Here is a 20,180-nt window from a genome sequence, read left to right as displayed (position 1 = left end):
CTCCTTCCGCGAGTTGGGATCGCCAGATGATCGCAAGAAGTTCAGCCCGCCTGGATCCCCTTGCGGCCGAGTAGGTTTCCTGAAGATGTTTAAGTAATCTTTCAGAAGCAGAAGGAAGCGTTGCTCTGTACTCATCGGTGTGAGCGGAGTCCCTTTGGACCAGAGCGTGCCAGGTTGAGAGGTGAGACGGGAGGTTGTGATGGACAAGCTGACTGAGGCTTCCGTCGATGATTCCGAAGGCCTTCTTGTCTTTCTTGATCCATTTCGCAAGTTCCTCCGCTGTAGCTGGAGTAGTGACCGTAGTGGTGGTAGTAGTTGGAGCGTTGTCCATGCCGGCGGTGGCAGCCAAGGTAGAGATAGGTAGGGTGTTAGGTCGAGGAATAGTTCCATCAACAATGTCGTCCAGATCCTTATCGATCAAAGTGTTTTGAATCGAGCGGGACCATTCCGCGTAATTGTCAGGACCCTCAAGGTAAGTCCGCTTGGTAACCTTGAGAGTGTCGAGGTCGAGACTGTCAGCCATGATGAAACTAAGTCGATGTCGAAGAAGGTTGGGTGATGTAAACTAAGGTGATGGCCCGTTGAGCTCCGTTGGTAGAGCAGCCGACTCTTAATCTGTTGGATATCGAGTTGATCACCGCTGTATAGTTTGCATGAGGATAAAATATACAAGAGGGGATCATGAAATCAGACCAGAATGGTCTGCTATATATATTATTCTGGTAGGTGGCAAGGTGCTGCGGTTTGCGGTTTGCGGTCTGCGGTTTGCGGTCGCAAGTTGCGGTTTGCGGTCGCAACTTGCGGTTGTGGTCGCAACTTGCGACAGTGGTCGCAGATTGCTAAGCGAGTCGCAGATTGCTAAGCGAGAACAAAAGGAAAGGTGCGAAGAGTGGATGTGCTTTATTGTTCCATGCGGTCTATTGTTCTGGGAGAACAATAGACGTGCGGGAGAACAATAGGATTTGACAAGATCCAGCGAGGTAGCGGTGGGATGGGTCTTGGTTGATCCCAGGTAAGACGTAGCCGGATTCAGTTGATTTGCGGCAGACGAATTGAAGTTGTTAGCAGAAGTCAAAGATGAAGGATACATCAGGATAACTGTGTAGCTGGTTGAACCGCGGTTGAGAGCTGTATGATAGCAGTGGCGATCAGAAATCTGCGTCCGTACGGGTTACGTCCTCAGCGGTCTTGCCTTTATAGCATCGCTCCAGCAAAGGCAGCACGGCATTGTGATCAAAGGAGGAATCCTACAGCAGTTGAAACTACTACAGAGGTCAGCTGATTCGCTATGATTGGTCGAATCACGTTCTTATACTACCGTCACGTGCGAAAGCAACGGATTTAACTACCATTCTTGAAGCCTGGACATCAGCATCAGATAGGACTGGATAGGTCGGGCATCGCAAGATATAACGCATAGCATTGTATTTGCATAGAGGGGGAACATGCGGATCAGATGGTGCAGTATTCCCTTGAACCAGTATATATTCCAATGCGACCATGGGTACGGTCTTCGCAGATTCGGACGAGAAAGATAGTCATAGAAAGTGACAGAAGGCGTATCGTCAGAGAAAGTCTGAGCGAGGGCGTGATACTAAGTTTCGGCATTGGCACGAAGAGCAAGCCTTAGGTCGGAGGTGCTGGTCAGTTATATCTCGTCTGATAACCGATCGAATGTCATGAGGACTCGCGCAATACTCACTGTCGCATCCTCGCCTTGGATGGAATATCAACCTGCCTCTCACTTGAGTAGATACATCCCTCGGGATCGTTCGAGTAGATGTGTTCGAGTTCCTGTAGGTACGCTTCAAATTCACCGATAGAGGTACTGGCCCTGTCGTATCTCAGGTTGTGAAATTGTACGATATTAGGTCTGCTAGCGTAACTGCGGAGGTATTCGAGTGAGTCGATGTGGTCCCCGACCAGGGCTACGATGATCGGGTGCTGCGTAGGACGATATCCTATGCGAATCGAGACCTTTCAGCGAGCAGAATCATCGCTTATCCTCCAGCCCATATATCGCTTACGTGTAATCCAGGTTGATAGCTTGTAATGTTTCGAAGGGTATATGGCGACGTCCCCTGGAGCTTTCCAGCCTTTCCTAGCGCAAGCCACCGCCATGTGACCTAGCTCGACTACAGTGGTACACTTTTTGATGGGGATACCGCCCGCTACGAAAGAAGACCATGCTTGCTCGACGACCTTGTTGTACCATCGGTCGATGGGTCTACCTTCGGAAACGGGACTGTTGTTCTGGATATCGAGGCAGTACCGTTGATCAGTAACATAGTTGTGTGAGTTGTCTCTGCATCCGATGACAACTCACCCGCCAGTCGACGAAATTAATTAGGATGAAAACTGACGATTGTCTTGTTGTTCAGCAAGGCCATTCTAACTTCTGAACTCGGTGAAAGTTGCGTGACTGCCTAGTTGCACTGAAGGAAAAGCAGATACGCTCCTCGTCCTTTTCCCCGGTTAGTAAGCTATATATAATTTGACCGACGTAGATCTATGGGGTGCGCTCCCGCTGCAACCGGCGCGAATCGAGGGTTTTCGAAGCAAGCGATATCGTACGACCGATCCACAGGCAATAGCCACGAACCAGGGGCTGTTCGCTTCGAGAAGCATAAGTTGTTTGAGTTTCTGACGGATCTCGGTAGATTGAGGGATCGTCGCTGACTGCTGTGCTTCTTGTGTCAGACGATCCTCATTGTTCGCTTCGACCTTTCACATCCTGGAGAATTTGACAAAAGGGTCCATGCGAGGCAATTCGAAAAAGGGGACAAGCGGGGTTCTTCTCTCACACAGAACAAGCCAGGATGATATCTTCGAAGCCGAAAAATCCGAAGCTGTTCTTGCAAGACCAGCGCGGTATGAATCGCTTCGAGGGCGACAGCGTGCCGTCTTTAAGTAGAAGCATGTTCGGAATATGTGTTTGCATCTCCTGGCTCTGATGAAGGCCCTGATTATCCACAGCATCAGATCAGGTCGGATCTGGACCGACATGCGCCAAGTATGGTTCGCCGAACAACCTAAGGTGGATAACAACGGTAAATCGCGCGAGTTCTACTGCGCGCCGATCTTCGCACTATGTGCCTCTTTGTCTACCAGGAAGGCGAACGAACATAAAGAACGTTGGAAGAATGAGCACCATCGATTATTTTTGGGGGTGGAGCGTCGAAACCGTTTGTGTTTCCTCTTGGTCTCGTAAGAGAGTGGTTCTATCGGTCTCACTCCACACCTGGACAAGCGCAAGCGCCATGTCGATCACGAGATCGCTGTACGTATTGCCTCTGTATCCTCGAGCTCATAGCCTATTTATTGTTACATATGTTTATGCAACTCACCGAAAGTACTAGTATAATTACCTATATGTATCCGTATATTATCTAAGCAAGGAGAAAAGAATGCTGAATAGTTTGCGCTCCGTGTATGTGCGTGCCGTTTGTACCCATACGACGTTTGTTCATGAATGAATATCTAGAGTCAGACTGGATCATATCAATTGGGTTCGGTCGGAAAGCAGTCGAGATAGTTGAAACCTACTGGTTCATCTGATGATGAAGCTCTTCAATGAGCTGGGCCTCCTTGCTGCACCGCACGTGAAACCTTCCCAGTCGATTTGCGGCATTCAAAGTAAGACGCGGGAATGCTGGTGTAGACGGTGTCCAGCGCCGGAAGAAAATGTTTGGTGGACTCGTCCAGCTGACTCGTACGTTCATACATCAGCTTGTGGAATGTGAAGACATTCGAGAAATCGTCCAGGGCTCTTTCAACTCTGCTGCATGACGTGTCGGTGACATCGACCACAATAATAGGTGTTTTGCGAGGCATATGGCCTGTTGGACACCCCGCGACGAGTCAGCGTCCAACTCTTTATCACTGATTTGTCAAGTCGGACATACTTTTCGCCCATCCTTCGTAATCATCCTCCGCAACTTTCTTGACATCGCCACGAGTAGACGCGAAATGACCGGTAGCCCAAGAATCGTTTACGATCCAAGTGACACTCGAGACGGGCTGTCCAGCTTGCAGAAGCGAGAGCCAGACCCTTTCTCGAATGAGCTTCGTCCACTCAGGTAACGGCTCGATGTCGTCATATGCAAACTCCCACTGTCTCACACTGCGTGTCGAACAATATGTCATATGCAAACCCACGATCGGTAACGAGCTCACCTGACCACAATCACCCAACTGGATGAAGACGTAGACCTTCATACCATCGAAGGCAACGTCCCGATCTTGTTCGACCCGCTCGTATTTCATCTGCTTTCCGTGCTGAGCCGGCATGGTCACGCTGATTCCGTCGATGTCGATAGGTTGATGACCGAGACTTGCATCGGCGTGGAGGGTTGTTCTGATTGACATTGTGTTTCTTGATTTGCCCTATATAGAAGCCCTGCGAAGGTCTAGATCGGAACGTAAACTGATTTGACTATCAGCAAGAAGCGCAGTCCATACTTAGCGCAGAGGATCTGCGAGTTGACGACCCCATTGTCGTTCCGGCTCGTACGGTAACAGTTCTCATGACCAGGATTTGGGGGGTCTTGATCATCTCGCTGTAATGTCGGAGATTTGAGAACATGTAGAGTCGTACCACTTTTGGAGAGCCGAAGATTCTTCGAAACTCTGAATCTCGCCAGCTTCTCAACTTGACTCATCTTTCTCGATGGCGGCATGGGGCGTTCCAGTGGCAATGCATCGAAATGAGGAAAGACAATCGTGTATCTCGCTGTATATAATTCTAACAGCATGGGAGCTATACGGAACCGTAAGGGAGAACAGGCAGTACGTAACTACGTGTACAGATGATTCGGAGATCTGGCAAGACACATAATGAAACGGTCTGGTACACGGTTGGGGGAGTATATGGAGAAAATGGCACAGCTATGAGGCTTTCAGATTGACCGCTCGCGATTGGTCCAGTCGAGCGTTTGACAATCGTCGTCTGACTAGGGCTCTGCTTTCAACTTGCGAGATTTCTCGGTCGGGCTTTCTAGAGAAGTCTTCGCTGTGAGGCAATGCCCAAGGTCAGCAAGGCTGTCTAAGGTCGAACTGACGGACACTTACGTTCGATGACGATTTTTCGTTTTTCAGGTAAAGGCTTCGCGGAGCGGAACGATTTGTAGTACCACTTTCCCGGCCCGTCGGTATAGAACGTCTCTTGGTCCTCCGCGTTCGGGAAGATCTCTTCGACATCGGAATCGGAATCGAAAAAAACGGGCCGAAGGTAATGAATGTGATGTGATGTAACGATATTTTTCCGCTTCTCGATAGTAGAGTAGTATCCAGGGGTTCCTTCATCGGTGACTAAGACGATGACTATCGGCCTATCGTCTGGAATATCTTTTGTTCCCACAGCCTCTTCAGCTCAGCAAAATCAGAAGGCTAGGCGATAACTCACTCTTCGTAATGTCTTTGGGGTCAGAGCACTGTATCCTGTCCTCGAAAATCGCCAGAATTGGACGGTGTACGACCCAGTCATCCCACACCTCGTCCGGTACGACTTCATAAGTCTTGGCCGAGCTGATCTGATCTCCCGCTGCCGTAAGAGAGGACCAAACATGCCGATAGATCTGGTGCAGCCAACGTTGGATAGCACCGTTGGGGGCTATGTCTTCGCGGTAATCCTGTTTGAAGAAAGCTAAGTCAAGTGTGGACTGTGAGACGAATAGTAATCCGAAAGCGTACCTCCCAGCGCCCCATGTGGATGATTATGTGAGCTTCTACGCCGTGCTTCCGTTCTCCGGCGTCATCGCTGCGCAGAATGGTGATCGTCTTCTCGCGGATTTCATCACGGCCCATGTTGCCGTCAGCTGTATTTGATGGCGGGTTATGGTATGATCTCGATAGAGGCGCAAGCGGTGAAAGATAATCAGCCATTAGACTGTCGATGCGACAAGAATCAGCCTTCTTATAAAGGAGAGAGGCGCAGCCGACCTTCAGGTAGTGCCGGCAAACGATGATAGTTTTCAGGGTTCTTCCCGTCAAAACGCCCTAAGTCAATAATGATCTAACTTTCGGTGGATCGACGGTGGATCGACGGTGGATCGACGGTGGATCTTTCTATCTCGGCTATGCGAATGGCGAGCCCCCTCAAATTTCTGGAAGCGGACTTCGGACCGATGTCGCTATCACGAACAGTTATACAGTTACGAAATCGTGTGAGATTTCGAGCTTGAGCATCATCAAGGTGGAAAGCTGGTCGGGAAAGTCTTTCTGGCCTCGCATTTGAGTACCAGCTTGAAGCTGCACTTACGATATCTGATATGTGACGGCCCCTGTATTCTGGTATCGCTGATCGGCTTTGGCTTCAGACTAACCGAGGTGATCTCTGGGATCTCTGGGCAATTTGGTTCAAGGTCACGAGAATCGCAACAGCAGGTTCTGCCACGACTACGCGCTACGTGGCTCAAAGATCAGCGGTTTGGCGTTTCACATTTGCGGAATCAAATGGTGACGAACCGGGCACTGCGATCCACCCTTCGGACATAGAAGGGCTCTTATCTCCGTCAACTTCTCTTCGCCGATCTTTCTTTCTGCCATCCTTTCGATCTTGTGACTCGATCCAGGTGGATACGACGACAGCGGCTGATGAGGGAGGTAGCCAAGGTGGATCCCACGACGAGGTGAAACAATGGTCGTCGTTTCGGCGACAAGCCACAGATCGGCGTCAGCGCGCGCTAGCAACAGGCAGTGCGCAGCAACGTGTTTCAAGTCGTCCCATCAATCATTTTGTGACCTCGCGAAATTGGTCTAACATATAAGCACAGGTCGGCGAGAGTTGTATTCTCTGACCCTCAACATGCACTATCCTGCTATTTCTCCTCAAGTCGGAACGGAACCGTCATCGCAAACACGTTCATCATGACGACCGACAACACCGAAATCGTTCACGTCAGCGGTAAAGAGACCGAGAGGATTGGGACGGAAGCCTTTGTCTTCATCGAGCTCAAGGGATGGGAGGTGACTATCAACGAAGCGAATATCGAGGTCGAACAGAGATGCTGATAAGCCTCGTTATCCATTTTCAGAACGTTGCGCTGGGAGTCGATGGCGATCCCCTTCACAGGTGGTACGACCAGGTCGCCAAACGCGTTTGGTCTTCTTTCACCTGCGCGGGTCATAACATAAAGAAGGCGACTTTCATCGTCGTATATAACAAGGATCTCTGGGAACATTCGATCAGCTCGTATAATCTACCCGGAGACGTTTTGGTCTGTCAGTCGGGTTTCTTTACGGTTCAGACCTGGATTGAAAGTATGTCGGATCGAGGAACTTTTCGTTGCACTTACCTGTAGAACACACCCTTAATAAATCTATCACCGCTTTCTCACATCGCGAACGACGCTCAACAGAAAACCTTCCCGTCCAAAAACCCATCGTCATCGCCATCGTCCACGATACCGACATGCTCCCTGCCGCACCTTTCACTCAATTGGGCGAGAAGACCAACCTCCTCGCGGCGCATTACTTGCGATACGCCATGCCCACCTCGAAAGTCCAGTCCGTCTGGAAACCTTGGCTCGTCGAATGTGAGAGGATCTATAATGGGGAGCCCGAGGGGTTTTATAGGAAGCCAGTTGGTGGGGGTACGGTGGTAAAGCAGGACAAGTAACGGTGAGCGCTCGAGAGTCTCCTTGTTGTTCCCTGATAACTAAGCTCGGAATGGACCCGACTTTACAGCGGCTGTCGTCGAATTCCTCTCCTGCAAGATCTCCTCTGAATATTTCCTCCGATCCCAGCACCCGGCTTCATCTTTCGGGTTGTTGTCATTATCATGCTCACGCATCTATGAACGTTTACAGCTTGACTCAGCTTGACCACTAGACGCCATTATGCGTATCGCCTCACATCGTGTCAAGATACTGTACGCGCCGCTTGCGAATCGTGATCATGTTTCAGGTTGGATACTCTTGCTTGCTCGCTTCTTGCTTCTTGGATACCTGCCATTTCTGAAAGGATCATCTACTCGTTGCCAAATTCTCTGTTTTTTTGATCGTCTCGTTTCGCAAGTCCGCAGCACTTGTCCTTCGCCACATGAGCACATGACTAACACGATCTGATCGAGATGAAAGTCATGAATGATCAACGGCCTGTTGCCTGTCGCAGCTGTTGCAATCGATGGGCAGCTGACGGGAGACGTTCGATGCCGATCACCGATCAAACCTCCGAGATCCGTCCGAAACCCTTGGATTGTAGGTTTGATCGGTTGCGCAGCGGTCGTCTGCAACGTGATGTCGCTACGTAGCCCCCGCCAGAGCATCTTCGAGGATTGCCGATGAACGACGATTCTCTGGCTCATGTCTCAATTTGTCGTCGGATCGACTTTGTTGACCGTTTCAGTTCTTCTCTGCGGGAGTAAACGACGAAGTTTTTCTCAAGGTCTCGTGCCTCGTGGCGTATGCTATATCTACTAAAAACTTCAGGATAGCATGCGTACGTAACTCTTGTATTGCTCAATGTTCCCTCCAAGCGCTTCTCGCCGCATTAACATACCTGAGAGCTAATAGACAATATTCAGCCGCGACGATACGTACACATGAGCCAAGACAGCGACACAAAAACAGCAGTAACGATCGTGGATGTTAGCGGCATCGATGTTGATAGGGTCGGGACAGAGGCGTTTGTGTTCATTCACCTGAAAGGTTGGCAGGTATGTATCGAGCCGCAAATGCTCTCGAATGGACAACCGCACTGATCTAGCGCTTTTCCTAACTGTTAGGAAGGCTACGTTGTCTTCAGCCCCGATGGTACCATCCGACAATGGTTCTACGAAGTTTCCCGACGAGTCTGGTCGTCTTTCTCCGTGGCTGGCGATCCTATCAAAAAGGCTACCTTTATCGTTCATTATGACACCTTTTGGGAGTTATATTGTTCGGGATGGGAAGCACCTGGAGATGTCATCGTGACGGGGAAGGATGAGCGTTCGGCAGAGGCTTGGGCTGAAAGTAAGTCAAGGATCCGAGCTTATCGGAGGGCGGTGAGGTCCAATTGACGTATCTGACCTAACAATCTGTGATAATCGGTTGTGATGATAGAACATGTGCCATCCTCCAAGCCTATCGTGATCGCCATCGTATACGATGAAGACCTGCCAGAATATTACAACAACTTGGAAACCCAGACGAACGTCATAGCATCGCATTCCCTCTTGTACGAGCTGCCCGTCTCATCTGAAGCGGGCATTTCGTTGCAAGAGAGCGCTGATCGCAAGGATTGCGATGAGATCTACAATAACGACCCTAGGGGATTCTACTGTAGATACGGTCGTCGTGAAGGTGAAGTCACTCGTGATGCTTGAACTGTAAGTCTGACTTCGCTGTATCTCAGTATCAGTAGCTGAGTATCATCCAATCGTGGTCATGCTGACAGAGAAGACGCAGAGCGATCAGCCGACCTGTGGCAGATCGAAAGTAGTGTTCCCGTAGCAGACGGCCAATGTCGGATTTGTCGATCACTCGCTTGCTGTATCGTTCCATCTCGTTCTGCTCTGTTCTACGATTCTTTAGCCTATTTGTGAACTGTCCCCCGCCTGAAATCTCGAATCTACGATGTCTCTCAGCCTATGTGTCTGTGTGTCGTGTCTTCCAGATATATGCCGACCTGACAATCTGATTGCGATCAAGCAGACTTTGAGAGCGGCAATGGCATGGAGTTGACCGACTAAGTTAGCATCGAGCTTTATTGCATAAGGAATAGCGCACTTGAAGCTACCGAAGAGTGCGTTGACATATGGGAAGACTGTAGAGAAGGTATATCGTAGCGTATTTCGTTTCATAGTATCGATAGTATCCGGACGGGTGGCGAAGCGCTGGGTTGGAGCAGTCTTTTGATCAGAATCCCGTACAGTCTTGAGATCTGCGATGATAATAGTTTTCAGAACTTCCATAAACTGAATCGAATAGTTATGAGGCCAACTTACCGTCAAAGACTCTTCTCAGGGGCCTCCGCGGGCTCCGGCTCCTTCTTGGTTTTGATCGTCCCTTCGGGATCGCGTCCGTACATGGATTCGATCAAGTCGACGTGGTCAACCATTGGGTACACCAACTCATGCAAAGCGAGGACGTTGCAATCCAACAGGATATTGTCGATATCCTTTTGGCAAGACCATTCGGTATCCTTGACGTGGGCGACGATAATCGGCCTTTTACGAGGCAGACATTCTACGTGAAACGGTGATGAGCGCCTGCAGTTCATAGCTAATACGATTGCTTACTACGCGACCATGAAGAAAAAAACCCATCGCTACCCTGGAGGACAACGTCGACTGGCGGTTTCCAGTCATCAGCCCTTTTCGTCGTGACGTTCCGGTAATATGTAGAAATGGTGTCCGGGAAAACCATACAGGTTTCGAACGTAGAGATCTGGTGGGATGACGCGGTGAAAGACTTCCATACGTTTCGTACGATGTCTCGTATCAACTTGTCGCGCTTCAAAACGGGAAAATTGTCTACGTCGTGGCGCTGGATCACCATAGACTCTTGGTCAGCGTCAAAGTCGAGATCTCAGCTATAGCGGTACTCACCTTCCACACCTCAAGGTCGATGAGCACGAACGCCTCTACCCCGCCTCTGTCAATATCCGTCCCGCTAATTTTGACAACATCCATGGCGGGAGGCTTGACGGGCTCGGCTTTGGTGCCATTTTTCGAAACTGGGAACATACTGTTCAAGTTTATGATATACTGTTACGTCCGGCCTGGGCAGCGGAAGAATTGAGTGTAATTGTGAGATAGACAGATGGACGAATACATGGGAATCGCGATGATGACTACAACCATGCATATATACGTAGCTGCGTAGTGACGGCCCTTCCGACGCGATCAAAGCTCAAGGCTGCCTTCTTGTGGCCAAGGGAAAGAAAAACTGCAACAACGAATGCAATAATAATAATGATCAAACAACCAAACCTCACTTTGTCGCAGTATCCACCTCTCGGCTAGCGCGGCTAGGTCTACCACCGGTTGGCCCGGACGGTCGATGTCGCAACGAGTCCGGTAGAAACCGCGAAACCTTCTTTTTATGTAGGCGATCAAGACTTTCTGGAGCATTCCTTTACATCTCATGCCGCTTACGGAAACCGATACCGCCGGTCTCGCCGAGTTCAACAGCGCTATATCGACGTCTATCGTCGCTCATACTTCTTGTCGTGTAAATCCTTTTTACTTAGGTTGTCGCTTGCATCACTTGCTCCAGCGATGTTGCGAATGAGACCTGCAACTTGACCGCTTTATCGAGCTGTCGAGCTGTCGATTTATTGTCCATGGATTTTGCGGACAATCGTTCTAGCACTCGTCGCATTCCCGCGGTTGTTGTATCTTCTTCGATCCACCCGGATCCACCTAAAACGAAAGGATAGCACCATCGCTGATCATTCCCCTGGTGGATCGTTTTTAGAAGTCAGGTTCAAAGGACACGCTGATCTCTGATCTCTCAACATCGCCGATGACCCTCAAGTTTCTTGGAATCCTCTGATACTGTCGAAAAGCCCATCAATACGGGCATTATTCAGTGAAGGAAAGTACGAAGCGCGTCTGATTGCCCGACAATACGATCGATGTGATTTTCCGATCAAACCAGGCAAGTGAACACGGCAGATGACATCGGCAACGAGACGAGCGAGATAGTAGACTTGATGGGAGCGGGATGAAGGGGGCGCAGGCGGACGAAGCAGACGATCCTCAGGCCTCAGACTACCTATGAAACTATCTAGCATATCTAGTGTATCGTGCACGTCCATTCAGATTTCGGGATCGAGAATATTGAAGGCCCAAGATGGCAACGTATGATCGATAGTAAATTCGCTCGAACGTGAACCTATAACAAAGAAGAGTCAGAACTCATTCATACTTATTGCCCCAAGCTGCTAAGGGTTACCGTCAGACGTCTTATCCAGCGAGATCTACAATCTCAGTCTGCTCCTTGGATTCGATCGTACCCTCTGGATCTCGTTCAAAGACGAACTTCAACAACGCCGGAGTGATGGAATACGCGTATTCCAGTTTATGAATGGCCAGAGCATCGCATTTTTCCACCTTCTTCAGCAGTTCATTCCAGCTATCTTGACGATCGACGACCCCGACGATGATGATCGGTTTCTTGAGCGGCAGACAACCTTCAATTCATAAGTCAGGACGTCAGTCTCTAAAGCCTGTACTAGGTTCCCGCCGATCCACTTACTGCTTAACCATGCGTCGTAATCACTACAGTTACCTCCGAGCTCATCGAACACCATGTCTGCCCGTGGCCTCCAGTGACTGGAACGTTGAGACGCCTTTGCCGAAAACGCCATACACGTAGTAATACTGGCGACCTGATGCTCTCCCGCTGTTAGAGATTTCCACACGTTCGCCATGACATTTCTGAACCATTTTTCGCGAGTCTCGGAATCGACGCATTCCACTGTCTGTGCGGCGTTAACAGATGATCCAGTGCATTAGCTTGGTCATGCCGTCTTCTGAAATTGGCGGTTGTTTCACGGACCTGCCAGCTACTCAACGAGATAAAGACAAACGCCTCTACGCCAACCCTTTCAACATCTTTCCCACTGACTTTGACAACCTTCTTCGAGTACGGTGTGTACGGTTTCGGACTTTCCTCCTTGACGGTGACTTTAGGTGCGCGAGGCATGATTGGGCGGTCTTCTGGCGTAAGGATTGGAAATAAAGTAGGCGACATGAAGGTTGACGACGTTTGTCTGGCACCAAGAGCGAAGCCGATTCTATAGTAACCGGATGGTCTTATATGAGCGAGGCTTCTCGGCGCAAAGGACTTCCTTTGAACCGCCATCGCATTGGCGCGGGCGCTTACTCGGTCGTACGATCCACCTCCGGCTTTTTGCTATGCCCGGACTATAAGCGAGAGGATCTGCGGTGAATCAGCTTTTTGTTATTTCGGTTACGGTCACACGTAATAAGTCTTGATCGTCGCTCTTGGCGCATCGTTTTGTTCTGGCGACAAGCAGCCCTGAAAGGTTACAGTATCAGCCGCCTGAGCCGCCTGGAGGTCAGTCAAACTAATTTGAATGGTCGTCTCGAGTGGTCGGCAATGTGTATCAATTGGGCATCTGCATAAGGGAGTCCATAGAACAGAGATTACATCGAGAAAGTTTCGTGTATCGTGTATTAGATGTTACGTAGGACAGAGGAAGAGATCCGTAGAAAGGCTGACCAACTTAGGTGCCACGGAGCGTCACATTCGATAATATTGAACTGAGATGAAGCGGGATCAGCATCTTTTGCGGTCGACGGAGTTGTATCAAGCTTACCGTTAAACGTCTTGGCCCAGGATGGCGGTAGTAGACTCTCTACCGATAACCTTCCTGATCTCGATCGTTCCTTCGGGGTCTCGCTTGTAGATCTCCTGACACACCGTGTCAGGCTCGACGTAGTGTAGATATTCAAGCTTGTGTAGCGCCAAAAGGTTACAGGGTTGAATCTTATCGAAAATCCTTGGCCAGTAGGTTTGATGATCAGTAACACTGACGACGACGATTGGCTGTTTGAGTGGCAGACAAGCTGTTCACCAATGCACAGGCGTAAGCCTACATTGACACCACCTTTTGACGGCAGTCTACGTACAGCGTGACCAGGTCTTGAATTGGTCACCACCAAAGGAGTCGAGAACATAATCGACCGGCGGTTCCCATCCGCCCGACCTGTCCGATGCCCACCCAGAGTATTTCATGCAGACAGTGATCTCCGATATCGGTTGGGCTCCTGCGGCGAGCGACTTCCAAACATTGCGGACGATGTTACGGAATAAGCTGTGTCGAGTGTCGTTGCTGAAGCTCGAAGGCAGTCTCTGCGACGACTCACGTAGTCGGAAGTCAGTGTCCAAAATGACTTTTCATGTGTGGATCACTAACTCGGTATAACATACCTCCCAGCCGTCCAAATGAATGAAGACGAACGCCTCGACTCCTTTCCTAGTGAATTCCTTTCCGCTGATTTTGATTACCTCCTTGTCCGTCGGTTGCGTTTCCGGACCCATGATCGTGAGTGTGAAAAGGTCGGTCGTCGTTAAATATGTCGTAGTTCCTTCGTGATGTTTAGAAAGGATGTGACCGGTGAGAAGAGATACGTGTTGCGAAAGGGCCAGAAGAGGAATGAATGGGGATGATACTTGGAGATATATACCCTCGGATCCGTCAAATTGGACACCAGAGGCCAGAGGGAGAACACAGTATCTTTCTTGTACGATCCGACTCAAACTTTTCCACAGCGCTCACATACCACAGCCCTCTTGTTGCCTGATGCAGTCACCATGACGTTCATTCCTTTTTGCCGACAGCGACAAGATTACAAGAGCTGTTGATTGCCTCTCGAAAATCGAGAACGAAAAGACAAAAGCACAAAAGCATCACGAAACATTAGCGCGCGCTCGCTTACAAGCGGACGACGACCGATGTCTCACTCTGTCGCCAGATCCACCATGAATGAAGCTGAAACAAAAGGGACATCAGCGCGCTTCCGCAAGGAACGTAACGATGTTGCAAAAAGAAGATGTCGACCGATGTTTCACCTTGTCGTACCATCCACCTTGATCGCTTAGAGCCCAAAGGCCTCCCTTTCGTTTCTTTCGGACGAATCTCGGCGTCGCGTGCCTCGAGTACAAACTTAGTTTGTGTAACAATAAGAACTCCACTGTTCCACTGAGCCACTGCGGCGGCTGATTAGCTGATCGACCAGCTGCCGGTCAATCTTTGTATCACAGCTCTGAGAATCTACCGACAGTATCTGCTTTTATACATGCATACACATATATGACCACGAGGGTTGCCATTAACGCGCTGATACGAGAGGTTTGCCCAACACCTCGACCGTGAGTCAGTCACTCGACGTAGAAAAATCAGCTAATTGCGGTCAGAAGATCATGGCACTTCCATCGAGATCTGCCTACTACGATGTCTTCGGGGACGAGAATCAAGGCGTGAAAGCGTACATCTTCATCGATCTCCATGGCTGGCAAGTAAGCACACGACAGCCTCGCTCTCCTCTCGGTCGACTTCCCTCACCATCGTTCGTTTGTAGGAAGGATCCATCATCGGTCATGCTGAGGATTTCCACCGAGCCTATAACAACATCATGAAAAGGGTCTGGCGATCGTTCATGGAAGCTAAGGATTCTATCTGCGACGCTCAAACCTATATAATCTGGCCCGAATCCTCCCTAGCTCGGCGATCGCAGGGTTGGTTCCCGCCCGGAGATCATGTGTTTGTGAAGGAGAAGATCGAAGAACAATTACAAGACTGGATCGATGGTACGCATACCGCATTGCCTTCTCATACTGACACTGATTGCCAAACCGATATAGTCTTCCTGCCGGCCAACGAGCCGATTGTCCTAGCTTTCGTGACCGACTACACAATCGTGCCTGGTACCATAATGTTCGACGACGAGAATATCTTTCGCCCATTGGAAAAGCATCGTACCGCGAAGATCGTTCACAAACTTGAATACGCTCGAACCCCCACGGATTTGGCGGATAGGACGGAGTTTGAACTGATTTACAACCGCGATCCGGTATGCCGGCACGAGAAGAAGGTGACTATCGAACCCAACGGCGACGATCAGATGTTGGAACATCACTGCCGTGCTTCATCTGTTGCGTAACGTTTCGAGCTGATGATTGGTGTTTGCGTTGCATAGTGATCTCCGTTTGCTTCGCGGTCCGGTCGTGCCTATAAGTGGAAGAGCTGCGGAAAAGGATACAGTGGACCACATATCATTCGTGCGACAGATGTGTTTGACGAGGAACGCGCTGTATGTCGATATATATGTCATGGTTATACGAGTTCATGGTAGACTTCATTCCATAACCCACGGCGATATGAGTCATTTCAAGTGAACAGGCAATCGTTTGGGTGGCTCGATCTATTCCGGGAGGCAAGGGTGTATTTGAACAGGCTCAAAGCCGAGCTTATTGAACGTCGCAGATGCTTCGAGCTTCTCGGATACATGATGGTAGAAACAAGGAGTGACCCAAATACCGACTTTCCCGTGGTCTGTGTTGCGTACACCAGGGTTGACAAGTTCAAAGTACTGGATGTCTTGAAAGAAAGACACTGAGAAATAGAACACAACTTGTTGATCAAAGGAAATAGCGTTAGCCGTCAGCAATAACTCTATAAACGGTGTCCCTTGTTAAACGATTCAGCTTCTCAGCTCGGCTGCTAGAACGTACAAAAGGCTTTCTTTTTTGTCGTTCGGACGGATCTCGGTGGACTACGATTTCGATCAACAGAACAATGGGCTTCTTTGAGACAAGAGAAAAGCAGATCCACCTTCTCGTCGATCGCCTGGACACTATCGGGCTTCCCAACCGCGCGGAGTTGTGAAGAACCTCTTCATATATCTTGCCTCGTATCATTGAGCACTGATAACCTCATCATCCGATCAGTCTCGACGTCATACAACTACCTTCTCACCCAATCGATATCACAAAACATCAGACATGAGACCGCCATCCATCCCTCGCTCGAGTGTGACACCGAAACCACCCAAACCATTCTTCCGATCTTCGCGGCGTGACATGGAAGTCTTCGATCGGAAATACGGAGTGATGGATATGGAAGCTCACGTCTTTCTCGATTTGAAGGCATGGCATGTCAGTATGGATTCCCTATACTGGCCGTTCCCCGTCAAATGTTGCTAAGAATCGACGCTGTTTCTTTCTAGAAAAAGTTGAAGGAAGACGATACGAAACCGCTCGAAGCTGCTCAGAAGCATATCATGCAGAGAGTCTGGCGGTCATTGGTAGCAAGCGGCGACCCGATCTCGGCTATACATACGCAAATTCTCAAACCCAACGTCCCTCGCTCGGGTGATCGACATGATGCGTATCATCGGAACCTTGCGAGTGAGTCGTCTCGAACGCAGCCCCATGTTGTAGTGGATCTGAAGCTAAATTCGTTTGGTATTGATTGGAATCTACAGGATTCTTGCCCGGTTTGAAGCCGATCGTTATAGCCATCGTAACCGACTACGAAGTACCCAAGCATTCTTCCGGGTTTAGTCTATTCTTCTAGAGGACGAACGTGAAGACCGTACATAAGCTACATTATCCGACCGTACCTTGGGGTCTCTCGGACTACATGTTCGCGTCGTTTTAGGACCGCGATCCCAAAGGCTGTTACCAGACCAGAGTCGGAAGGCAGTCGTTATGGTTTGATGAGTTTCATCGACGGTGAGCGCACCTGATCTCACGTTGAGTCGGGGGTTTGGCTAATACATGAACCGCTCGATCAATTTCTAGCGTGGAAGCCGCTGCTCAAAGTGGCCAAAATAGCTCATGATGGAGACGTTGCCAAAGATACGAATACGATTCTACTTGTAAGAACTTATGGATAAATAACACCTCTCATTGTCTTATGCATGATGCGTATATACATAACGTCATTCCACATGCGTGTCGTGCCGATCCCACTTATTGTGGTCCTTCCCGGTGCACTAGTACCGTCGTGATAGTCGGCGATAGTTGCCGAGCCTTAAACAGCGCTGTTATGAGGATATCTTTATACTTAGATCGACTTCATATGATATGCACATTAATGTTGCAGTATCTCCAAGATAACAGCGGTCTTCTGTCCATGTCCCCATCGTTGCCGAAGCTCTCAGCCTGAAGAGCATATTCGAAATTAAGCTTTCGGATGTAAATCTGGCTTGGCGCCGGAAGTAGATGATGTCATACACTATTGCAATCGAACAGCTGAACTCAGGAACAGTAGTGGATGTGAATGAAAGAACCCGGCGAGACTATAACGTCGTTTCGCCGGCACCGCGTGCATAGACATTACGCGGATGTGAACGATGTACCCAGCTTCGCGCCAGTCGCGATGTCGCGGGCCATACTATCAGCATCGATTCGGACTACGATAGTTTACAATGATGGGAGGACGCGTCGGATATCGAGACCTTCCCCATCGTCTCAACTATATTCCAATGTTTTCCGAAAAGACGTAACCAACGACCCTCCTCAAATCCTGCCCTTCGTAGCTGTACTCCGCCCATACTTCGGAATCACCTTGAGATTCTCGCAAACGAACCCGTTCCATACACTCCAGAGCTGCAGTCAGACTCTTGACCAAATTCCTTCCGTCGGTAAGGTGCTCTTGCACCGATGGACCGCTAGAGCCGTCGTCTAGGTTCTCATTCGATTCGAGAGACTTTCGCACAGCTGCATCGATCTGATGACGTATACAGACCTTGCGAGGGAACATCCTATCGTGCGAGCAATCCCTTTCTGCGGAACCCGCGATTGGACTGGGCAAGTCGTAGAAGATCCCTACAGGATGAGCGCCCATCAAGATCACTTCGATCAATTCATCTCCAAACAGCTCTGTAACAGTGCTCGTTGTGCCCCGGTAAAGTTTGTTCGCTCGGGTCTGCTGAACATCGTTGATATGTGAGGCAAGTTTCGGTTCGAGACGTAGAAGAAACTCGCTTCGCACATTTGTGCCCTGCGTCGAAATTGAGCTTCCTGTATCCACAAATGCCGTCATAACCCACTCGGTTGAGTGAGTCGGCGCAGTACTAGTTCTTTGGAGAGCCGTACCGACACCGTAATGGACTGAACGAGATCCTTGCCCTGAGAAACGTCCCTCAACTCGGTGGCCAATGAACCGGATCGACTCCTTCTCCATGACATCAAGGTACTACAACATCCTGATAGACGGCTTATGGAGTTTGTGCTGGGATTGGTGTCGCTCATCTCGGTGCGTCTTGAGAGCTGATGGAGATCCCTAAGGATGTCAGCACTGTGAAGACATATCTCGAGTTCTTTGCTCACCTTATGTATTTTTCGCGAAAGAGTCTCGATTCAACTACAGGAAAAATCTCCGAGGCACCGTGAAAGGAGCATCGCAGAGAAGGTCATCGGAGAATATACTGCTTCGACACGATACCTCGATTTAGACTCACTCAGAAGATCTTCCGCAGCTATGTTCCAAGGAATCGAGTTGAAGGAGCAAGCCGGAGGAGTAGCTTTTAGTCACAGCTAAATGATTCCGGAGAATAACGGCCGTCACGCCTGCACCAGCAACCTGCGCATACATAACGCTCTCCAAAAGGAAGGCAGTCGATCCTTTCTGTACACAACTTTTCAAGAACGAGTCCACTGACCAGGATGAGAACGCGATGAGTCCAGAAGGTCGGAGTCCTCATTCGCGGAAGCGGGCGAGAAGTTCGGCGACTGTGGCGCCGATCTAGCTATCGACGAACGATCGACATGTCTATGAAACGGTAGTACATTGCATGAGTATGGGGAAATATAAATCTATCGATCTGGCCGAGTCAACATCGCGTGGACCTGTCATGATTGTCGACGTTATTTCTTTCGCTGTGATCGGATCGATCTCTGCCGAAGATCCGATCTCAGCGAAATCTCTGCCGAACAAAGATCATCTCGGGAGTAATCTGGGAGGTTCACTGTGAAGCCGGATGGCGCGACCCAAACAACCCCGATTTGAACCTCGGAGATGATACTGTAATTCGATAAGCTAAATACAACCTGACGGTTCAGTGAAAGTTCCCGATACGAGCTGAAAGGAGCATCGCAAAGAAGGTCGTCGGAGAATTCACTGGCAAGGCGGGACTGCTTTGCTTTCAAGCTCAATGAACGTTTCGCAGCCATTCCATTAGAGGAACGAGTGAAAGAAGCAGGTCGGGGCAAGGTGCTCTCACTCTCAGCTGAAAGCACTCGCGATCGTTACAACATGAATGGCAATTGCGTGACGTCCATACAAAGCGATTACTAAATTATAGACTATCTAATCGGTACGATTGTTTGTCAAGCATGACGTTAAGGTCACAATGAGTCCAGGAGATCAAGACGTTCGATGGCTAAAGCGACGAGATCGGCGGAAGCTGGTCCTCCATAGACGACTGAGAGATCGCAAGAAAAACATAAGTGCTGGCCTAGCGAGAGCTTAACCGTTTCAACCTACAGAACTTATTCAGTCATCGGCAGAAGGATCTTGCACGGGCTTTTCCATCTAGATACTGAGCAGGTTATTCCCATCCGCATAGAGTGTGGTGCCTCGTCCTGGTACGTATCGGGAAACCGTTCTAGGCTTGCTATACTTCAGGGTGTGGATGGCAAGGACGTTTGGGCGGGAATTGAGCATCAAGTAGGTGCTCGATTCGTTAGGATAGGAGTGATCGGATGCTAGAGCGATGA

At 49.5% G+C, this 20,180-nt stretch overlaps 6 protein-coding genes across 6 annotated transcripts; 2 read left to right on the top strand and 4 right to left on the bottom strand.

Annotated features, from left to right (window-relative positions):
• Positions 1–1,061: 1,061 nt before the first annotated feature.
• On the bottom strand, positions 1,062–5,805 carry HD553DRAFT_322746 (uncharacterized protein; the record flags this gene model as incomplete). Its single annotated transcript, XM_046181320.1, has 14 exons — positions 1,062–1,128; positions 1,703–1,961; positions 2,028–2,305; positions 2,504–2,724; positions 2,805–2,904; positions 3,235–3,314; positions 3,348–3,368; positions 3,598–3,839; positions 3,906–4,113; positions 4,177–4,386; positions 4,437–4,732; positions 5,071–5,346; positions 5,405–5,630; positions 5,692–5,805. The coding sequence occupies 14 exons, from the start codon at positions 5,803–5,805 to the stop codon at positions 1,062–1,064; spliced, it is 2,598 nt and encodes an 865-aa protein (XP_046037983.1).
• Positions 5,806–6,867: 1,062 nt separating this feature from the next.
• On the top strand, positions 6,868–9,180 carry HD553DRAFT_322745 (uncharacterized protein; the record flags this gene model as incomplete). Its single annotated transcript, XM_046181319.1, has 9 exons — positions 6,868–6,966; positions 7,035–7,260; positions 7,359–7,535; positions 7,687–7,800; positions 8,113–8,198; positions 8,347–8,439; positions 8,525–8,656; positions 8,726–8,951; positions 9,128–9,180. 9 exons carry the CDS (start codon positions 6,868–6,870, stop codon positions 9,178–9,180), a joined length of 1,206 nt encoding a protein of 401 aa, XP_046037982.1.
• Positions 9,181–9,927: 747 nt separating this feature from the next.
• HD553DRAFT_322744 (uncharacterized protein) lies at positions 9,928–11,141 on the bottom strand (the record flags this gene model as incomplete). The annotated part of the gene is made up of 5 exons (XM_046181318.1): positions 9,928–10,166; positions 10,220–10,466; positions 10,529–10,656; positions 10,794–10,868; positions 11,078–11,141. The coding sequence occupies 5 exons, from the start codon at positions 11,139–11,141 to the stop codon at positions 9,928–9,930; spliced, it is 753 nt and encodes a 250-aa protein (XP_046037981.1).
• Positions 11,142–11,890: 749 nt separating this feature from the next.
• Positions 11,891–12,675, bottom strand: HD553DRAFT_367814 (uncharacterized protein; the record flags this gene model as incomplete). The annotated part of the gene is made up of 3 exons (XM_046184128.1): positions 12,486–12,675; positions 12,183–12,408; positions 11,891–12,117 (listed from the first exon to the last, which is right to left on the bottom strand). Exons 1-3 carry the CDS (start codon positions 12,630–12,632, stop codon positions 11,891–11,893), a joined length of 600 nt encoding a protein of 199 aa, XP_046037980.1. The 5' UTR covers positions 12,633–12,675.
• A 596-nt stretch (positions 12,676–13,271) lies between these two features.
• Positions 13,272–13,994, bottom strand: HD553DRAFT_340400 (uncharacterized protein; the record flags this gene model as incomplete). Its single annotated transcript, XM_046182544.1, has 3 exons — positions 13,272–13,519; positions 13,583–13,805; positions 13,884–13,994. 3 exons carry the CDS (start codon positions 13,992–13,994, stop codon positions 13,272–13,274), a joined length of 582 nt encoding a protein of 193 aa, XP_046037979.1.
• Positions 13,995–14,876: 882 nt separating this feature from the next.
• HD553DRAFT_322742 (uncharacterized protein) lies at positions 14,877–17,031 on the top strand (the record flags this gene model as incomplete). The annotated part of the gene is made up of 8 exons (XM_046181317.1): positions 14,877–14,972; positions 15,035–15,263; positions 15,318–15,612; positions 15,653–15,766; positions 15,856–15,967; positions 16,404–16,610; positions 16,682–16,862; positions 16,940–17,031. 8 exons carry the CDS (start codon positions 14,877–14,879, stop codon positions 17,029–17,031), a joined length of 1,326 nt encoding a protein of 441 aa, XP_046037978.1.
• Positions 17,032–20,180: the final 3,149 nt, after the last annotated feature.

This window comes from Filobasidium floriforme (genome assembly GCF_021052385.1).
Source record: "Filobasidium floriforme strain CBS 6241 chromosome Unknown HD553scaffold_6, whole genome shotgun sequence".
Classification (NCBI taxonomy): Eukaryota; Fungi; Basidiomycota; class Tremellomycetes; order Filobasidiales; family Filobasidiaceae; genus Filobasidium; species Filobasidium floriforme.
Note: the sequence above shows the minus strand (reverse complement) of the source record. Positions and strands in the feature narration are given on the sequence as shown.